At 59.9% G+C, this 7,618-nt stretch overlaps 1 protein-coding gene across 1 annotated transcript; it reads right to left on the bottom strand.

Moving 5' to 3' along the window:
• Positions 1-2,718: 2,718 nt before the first annotated feature.
• AQP5 (aquaporin 5) lies at positions 2,719-5,896 on the bottom strand. The gene is made up of 4 exons (XM_007072994.3): positions 5,446-5,896; positions 4,213-4,377; positions 3,735-3,818; positions 2,719-2,954 (listed from the first exon to the last, which is right to left on the bottom strand). The coding sequence occupies exons 1-4, from the start codon at positions 5,806-5,808 to the stop codon at positions 2,769-2,771; spliced, it is 798 nt and encodes a 265-aa protein (XP_007073056.2). The 5' UTR covers positions 5,809-5,896; the 3' UTR covers positions 2,719-2,768.
• Between the last annotated feature and the right edge of the window lie 1,722 nt (positions 5,897-7,618).

The raw sequence follows: 7,618 nt of genomic DNA, 5'->3' as shown, positions 1-7,618 counted from the left end.
GTGTGCTTGGGTGTGATGCACACATATGCCCCTCTGAGAACACAGGGAGCCAGGCTCCTAGATCTGGTCCTCACCAGCCCTGTGACAGAATGGAAGTGGGTTGATGTGGCTCTTTCTCTTTCTCTCTCTCTCTCTCTCTCTCTCTCTCTCTCTCACACACACACACACACACACACACACACACACACACGGAGCAGTCAATGCCGAGAAGACACAGCCCCTTGGGTACAAGTGAAGGTCAGCGTAGACGCGCGGGGTTACTGTGTGCGTGTTCATGTGTGCGCAGGCTTCTGTGGGCTCCGGACCCAGCCGCGCGGATCACACACCAAGGAACACAGCGCCCTCTGCTGGCCAAACAGCCCGCCGCTGCAACTTGTCCGCCCAAAGGCCTTGGACCCCTCTCGTCCTCTGGCCAGGCCAGGTGGGTGCCCCACCCACCCCTGAAGATCTGTCTCCCATAGGCCCACCGTTCACCTCCTTATGCTCCCCCTGGGGCCCATCCAGAAAAGGAACGCAGGTCGCTGCGCTGGAGGGAGAGGCCAGCCTCCCAGTCGTGTCTGTGCCTGTACCTGAGTCATGTGTGGACTAGAGGGGAAGGGATCCTCTCCCTTCTGCACCTCCTATCCTCCACCTCTATAGTGGACTGGGGGCAGCTGCTTCCTGGTGGCTTAGGCGACCCAGGCCCGTACCCCCATGTGGCTAGAGCCGGGACCCAGGACTTGTGTTAGAGGAAGCCTAGCAGCAGCGGATTCGGTGGACGAGGTCCCCCCCTGCTGGTCGGAGCGGGCATTTGCGGCCTGGCTCCATGGTAGGGGCCAGGGGTCGGATGAGGCAGGTGAGGGCTGGGAAGTCTGCTCCTCCTCACCCACGGTCCCTGGGGCTGCCGCTGGCCAGCCAGGGTCCATCGCTTCTCCCACCCCTTCTCAGTCCATCTCCTGGCCCTACTATCCCCTCCTCTTCCGAGGCAAAACTGAAGACCACGGGGAGAGGTGTCCATTCCAGAGAGAACCAGGAACTCGGGTTCAAACACCTGCAGGAGAGCAGAGGCCCAGAACCAGAGTGTGGCTGGGGTCCCAGATGTGTATGCGCTGGTTTCTTTTTGCATTAGTTTATTGAGCACTGACTCTGAGGTGCTTGGTCCTGTTTGCACCAGCGTTTTCCTTCCATCTACTGTCTCATTTAGTGCTCAGAACAATCTATGAGGTGGGTACAAGTATGCCCATGTTACAGATGAGGTAATTAAAACTCAGCCTGTGTTACCCAAAGTTGCAAAGCAGGATTTGAGCTCCAAGCCAGACTCCTTAACTATGACGCAGGACTGTGTCCCGAGCTGCTCATCTGCACGACTTCCACCATTTTTTCCCACAGAGAGCCGACTGGTCCCAGGAATCTCACTCCCTTCATCTTAGACCATTCCCACAGCAACCCTGTGAGGGAAGCATTTTTAAACCTTGTTTTATAGCTGAAGAGATGGAGACTCAGTGAATTTAAGGCGGCTGCCTAAAGAGTGTCAGTGACAAGGGGACAGGCCAGATAAGAGCAGAGCTACAGGCCTACCGGGGAAGATGGTGGGAACAGTGGCTGGCAGAGGCAGGAGAGAGGAGGCCCAGGAAAAGGCTGGACTGGCTGTGGCTTCTGGGTATGTGTGTGGGGCGGACAGGGGTTTTTTCCCTCTGACTGCAGGCTCCCAGCATGGCACCTTTTTGGAAGAGTGAGGTGTACAGAGGGGAGTCCAGGGCTGTGCCTCCTCCGTGATGACAGACCTGGCTGATCACCCCCTTGGCATCTCAAGGGGCTGCTGGCTAGTTCACTTCTCCTCTCCCCGGCCTGGCACTCCCTGGCCCCAGTGCCAGGCCCTCCTCAAGTGGCCCAGACTTGACATAGCTGAGATGGGAGGGGCAAGCAGGCGGGTGGCTTGGTGAGGACCCCTCCTCTGCTCTCATGGCTCGCTCCTGACCTCTTGCTCTATTTCCATATTTGGTCTCTCTCCCTCACCCTCTCTCTTCCTGACCTCGTCTCTATGACTCTCTAAGCCTCCCCTGGCCTCTGCTTCCCTGTCTATCCACAGAGAACTGTGGAGATCATGGGGAGTGTAGGGGATGATGAAGAGGAGACAGATTGTCCAGAGGGACAGAGGTGTCCCAAAGAGAGGTTCTGGGGAGAGATGAGGGAGAACATCAACATCAGTGGTTTATTGGGAAGCCCCTACCCCAAACACCAGCAGCCCTGCCCCGTGCATTCTTGAGCAGAAATAAATAAGGCAGCATTTAATGAACCGGTCTGTCTTCCTCCTAAGGCAATCTGGGGAGGGGTGGCCTTTGCTGTCCTAGGGACTAGGACCCCTCCGGTTCTTGAGGAGGGGTGGAGGAGGGTGGGGGCTTGCACACTGCAGGCCAGCCCCCCTCTTCCTGGCCTGGCCCCGGGGCAGCCTGTAAGCTTGGTGGTACTTTCACAGTCTCTGAGGTCTGACCTCAGGGCAGCAGTCTGCCCTGTCCCAGAGAGACCCTTCCCCATCAGTCCCCAGTCCCTGGCCCCTGCCCCTGCCCAAGTCCCATCATGGGTTCCTGCTCCCATCCCTAACTGTGAAGCTGGGGGAGCCAGCACCTCCAACCCAGCCCAGAGGACCCAGCGGTGGGGGAAGGAAGCTTTGCTGTCATATATATATATATATATATATATATATATATATATATATTTTTTTTTTTTTTTTTTTTTTTTTTTTCCCCTGAGGTTCAGGGGCTGAGGGTCTGGCCCGTGCCTGACACTGGTCAGCGGGCGGTCAGCTCCATGGTCTTCTTTCGTTCCTCTCGCTGTTCCTCCCAGTCCTCCTCAGGCTCATACGTGCCCTTGACGACGGCCACGCGCTCGCTCAGGCTCAGGGAGTTGGGGAAGAGCAGGTAGAAGTAGAGGATGGCAGCCAGGATGGCCCCCACAATGGGCCCTACCCAGAAAACCTGGCGGGGGCGGGGGGAAGGGCAGCATCAGGGAGCTGAGTCTCAGGCCTCAGAGACCCACAGCTCCCCCTGCAGAGGACAGACCCATGGGCCCTCAGAGAAGATGGATGTACAGAGTTCCAGACCTCCAGAGCGAGAGACTGTCTCCTGACTCAGGAACAGATACGCTGATACCCTATTCTCCAGGGACAGGGACATGGACCACAGACACTCAGATCCTCAAAGGAGACAGATCCCCAGAAGGACAGCACCCCCCGCCCCCAACCTCACCCTAAAGAGAGACAAATGACCCTTCAGAGGAAACAGACATATAGATCCTCGGAGAGACAACAGAACTCTCGCTTCCACATAGGGAGAGAGACCCTGAAGAGAGGGAACGTGAGTTCTCAGATAGATTGTCCAGAGGGACAGGCCCACAGGAGGGAAGACCCTCCCAACCCCTCAACAGGAGCAGATAAATAAAACATCAGAGAGGACAGACACACAGATATGCCACCTTCCATGCCCCACCCCAGAAGGACAAACACAAAATCCTCAGAGATCAACACAGAGGAACAGAACTTCCCCTCCCTAGAGGGACAGACACACATAGTCCCCAAGCTACCCGGGTTCCTTGTGCTGGCTGCATCCCATCCCCTTCTGTATCCCGTCCTTTCTCCAGCCACACCTCCCAGGGCCACCCCCAAGCTCTGGGCCCACAGCATCCAGACAGTCCTGGGAGCTCCTGGCCAGGTTTTCAGGCTCTCATTGCCAGGGAGCCAGGGGAGGGCCCAGACTCACCCAGTGAGCGGGGCTGAAGCGCTTCATGACCACTGCAGGGCCGAAAGAGCGGGCTGGGTTCATGGAGCAGCCAGTGAAGTAGATCTGGACAGAGAGAGGCAGGTGGTGAGGAGGGCAACATGCTTGTCCACTCCTAAAGGCCTGGTCTCTCCCAGGGTCACCCAGAAGTTCAGGGGCTCAACCAGGTCTCTGACTCAAGTCTCCTGGTTCCTAGGCTGGTGACCTCTCCCTCCACAGGTCCCTCCCTATGCGCCACTCTTTCTTCTCAAGTCCTGTGCTTGGACTTGATTTCCTGCCTCCACCCCAACTCCCACTTACTCCCATCTTTCCTCAGGCTAGAGAAGATTTGGGGGCGTCCAGCCTGGGACAGGGTACGGCCGCCCCACTCTAGGCCTTAACTGCTGGGATGTTGCGCGAGGGCCCTATTATTTGCCTGAGGGGCTCCGCACAACTCCAGCCAAGTGGCAGCATTGCTCACCCCCACGAGGTGGCCCAGTGTGACAGACAGGCCGATGGACAGGGCTGGAGAGCCCACAGGACTGGTGCGGCGGGAGTCCGTGGAGGAGAAGACGCAGAGCGCCAGCTGGAAAGTCAGAATCAGCTCCACCACCATAGCTTGACCCTGTGTTGTGTTGTTGTTGAGCTGAAAGGGGAGGGTGGGTTAGAACATCTGCCTTCTAGCTCTATGGCCAGCGGCTTGGGGGATGGCACTTTTCGCCTCCACGGACACGGACAGCCAGGGCACCTGGAAGCCAAGCCTTGCACACGGAGAGGTCATTTGCTGAAGAGATTATATACTTCGCGGGGTGTGCAAAGCTTAGGGCACAGGCCTGTGGCCGAGGAGCAGAGTGTGAGGGGAGCCTTTCTTGGACAAGGTCCTGCCAACGGTTCTGCCCAGTCCCAACCCCCACAAGCTGGCATTTACCCTCCCTCCTGTGGGCAGCTACCCAGTTTGCCGACTGCACCCCCTGCCTGCCTCCCGCCCGTGTCTGACCCGCTGCCAGTGCCAGCCTCAAACCCGTCTCTCCGGTGGGGCTGACTCACAGTTTGACAATGGTCGAGAAAATCCTCCTCTGTGTTTGATTAATGAACCCAGTTTGCATGGGACATGGGGACTGAATCTGGGGCTATGGGAGGGGGTGGAGGCAGGGACCGGGAGCAGGAGCCCATATTCAACAGACCCTACGCAGTGACACCACATTAGGGGCTTCCCAAGCATGGATTCTAAATGTAATCCCCTTGGCACCTGCTGTGGTGGGTTATGACCACCCCCATGTAATGGCTGAGAAAAATGAGACCCAGAGGAGCCAGGGGCACCCAAAGCCAGGATTACAACCCATCTCTTTCTGATGGTTCCACAAAACCACTACAATAAGGAGCGGGACAGGAGCAGGGAAGGTCCCAAGGGGAAGGCAAAACTCCGGTTTGAGACACGAGAAAGCCGGAAGTTTCCGGCAAGAAAGGAGGGACAACAGGCAACAGGAGAGGCTTCCCGGGAAGAGCTGCAGGAAGGGAGTGGGCAGGGGAAGGGGGCATGAACCAGGGAGGCTGAACAGGGAAACACACCAGCCTGGAGACTCATCTTTCTGCCCTTCCTGGCAAGGGTGTAAGTGGCTCATTCTGTGGCACCCACCCTCAAGATGGGCTCTACGGCCCTGGTCAGGAGCCCACCCCAGAGTCCCTGCCCCACCCTAGCCCCGTGGTCACTCACCGCGTTGATGGCCAGATTGCCACGGGCATTGATTGGTGCCAGCCCATAGAGGATGCCGGCCCCGGCAATGGCACCCACCAGCTGGGCCACCACATAGAAGACAGCCCGGAGCAGGGAGATCTGGTTGCCCACTAGGAGGGCCAGGGTGATGGCGGGGTTGATGTGGCCTCCGCTCACGGGTCCCAGGGCCTGGGCCAGGGTGCCTATGGCCAGGCCGAAGGCCAGCGAGATCTGCAGGATGCTGGGCAGCGCCGACGGCCACTTGAGGGCCGAGCCAAGGCCGAAGAAGACGAAGATGAGGGTGGCCAGGAACTCCGCGAACACGGCCTTGAGGAAGGCCACGGAGCACACCTCTTTCTTCATGGTGGCCGCGGGGGCCTGGCGGCGGCGGCCGCGGCGGGGGACGCCCGTCGGGGCTGCGGCGCAGGGGGCGGGGGGCTGGCTCCCGGACGCGGCGCGCTCTGCGGCGCCCACTGCGTGGCTAGCGGCCTGGCACGGACCCGGCAGGGGCGCGCTATATAGGGGGCGGGCGCCCTGCGGCGGGGGGGCGCGCGCGGGGGAGCAGTGGGCGGCTCCCACGCCCGGGGCGCAGCGCGGCGCGCAGGGAGGGAACCTGGCGGCCACCGCCGGCTCGCCGCTGCCCCGGGCCCGGCGAGCCCCCGGCTCGGCGCCCGCCCCCCCGCCGGGGCCGCAGCGGACCCGCCCGGGCCACGTGACCCAGGCGGCCGTGTAGACCGGCCGGGTGGCTGGGGACCCGCGCATGGTGCGCCCCGGGCGGCTCCTGCGCTCTCCTCCGCGCTGCTTGTGCCGGATCCCTGTGAGACTTCTCCGGTTCCGGCCTCGCCGGGCCGACTGTTCTCGGGCCGTCTACCTCCGCTGGCCTTCTATCTCCGTCCTTGGTCTTCCCCTTTTCTTCTCCTCGGGTCCTGGGTCCAGCTCCTCCTTTTCCTCCTGCGACCCGGGCATCCTGACCCGGCCTCACTCCCGGCGGGGCTGGAATGATGCGATTCCCCAGAGGGCAGCTCCACTCAGCTCCCTGCCCGGCGATGGCGGGGGCGGGTGGCCGGGCTGGGCCGTGCGGGGCGGTCCGGCCGTCGTGGGCCTCTCCCTGGCCAGGCCAGGCCGGGCTGGCTTCCCGGGTTGGAGCGGGGGCGTTTTGGGAAAAGCGGGCACAGTGCCAGCCTGTCCTGCGCTCGGCAGTCCTCGACGCCCGGTAGCCCCAGGAGGCGCCCTCTCCTGGGCAGCCCTGCCAGCCCCTCCGGGGGTGCACAACTCGGGATTCCAGTGAGTCCCGAAGAGGGTGGCGGCTGGGAGTTCACTTTGTCCATGGGACGGGAGGGAGCATGACCGGCTTCGGTTTTGTTTTGGGTCAGAGACCAGCCCCTGGAACTAGGGGTGGGGGGTGCTGGCGCACCACCGACCTCCTGCGCCTGGTCTTGGCCTCTCCTGCCTTCCTCCTGGAGTCCCCTACTCTGGATCCCAGGTTTTCCCTCTCTTCCTCTGCTGCTCACCTCCTCCTTTCTGTCTTCTTGGTCTTCTCTTCCTTCAAACCCTCACTCAGTCTTGATTCCTCTCCCTCTTGCAATCTCTGCTCTGCTCTTTTTCTCCTTCGGTCTCTCCCTCCAAAAGCTGTCTCTCTCTTTCAGACTTCTTGTCTGTCTCTTCAGTCTCTCCACCTGCCCTTCTCCCTCTGGCAGTCTCTTCCTCTCTCCATCTGTGTCTCAGTCTGCCTCATGATCTCTTTGTCCCTGTGTCTCGTTTGAGTCTCTGCCTCTTAGGCTCTCTCTCTGTCTTTCTCCTTCCAGTTTTCCTTCTTTCCCCCTTCTTCTTTCCTTTTACAGTCTTAGCCTTAGGCTCTGGCTCAGTCTCTCTTCACCTCTGTTTCTATCTCTTCTGTTTCATTTCCCTTTGCCTTTTAATTTGTGACTTTCTTTGTTTCTGTCTCTACCTCAATTTCCATGTCCATCTCTATTACATGTGGTCTTTTCCAGCCCTCTCATCCCTGGACTGGGTGACACTTTCTTCCAGCTCCCACCCCCATCCTCCTGTCCTTCTCCCTTCTCCCTGAGCTCCCAGCTGCTCTCCACCGGCCCTCTCACCCCTCCCTCTTCCCAGTCTCAGGTTAGGCACGTAGGGAATGAGGCTGGAGGGCCCTCCAGGGTTTGGAGGAGGG

Source organism: Panthera tigris, chromosome B4 (assembly GCF_018350195.1).
Source record: "Panthera tigris isolate Pti1 chromosome B4, P.tigris_Pti1_mat1.1, whole genome shotgun sequence".
In the NCBI taxonomy this organism is placed as follows: Eukaryota; Metazoa; Chordata; class Mammalia; order Carnivora; family Felidae; genus Panthera; species Panthera tigris.
The sequence above is the reverse complement of the archived record's forward strand: the minus strand, read 5'-3'. Positions and strand labels throughout refer to the sequence as shown.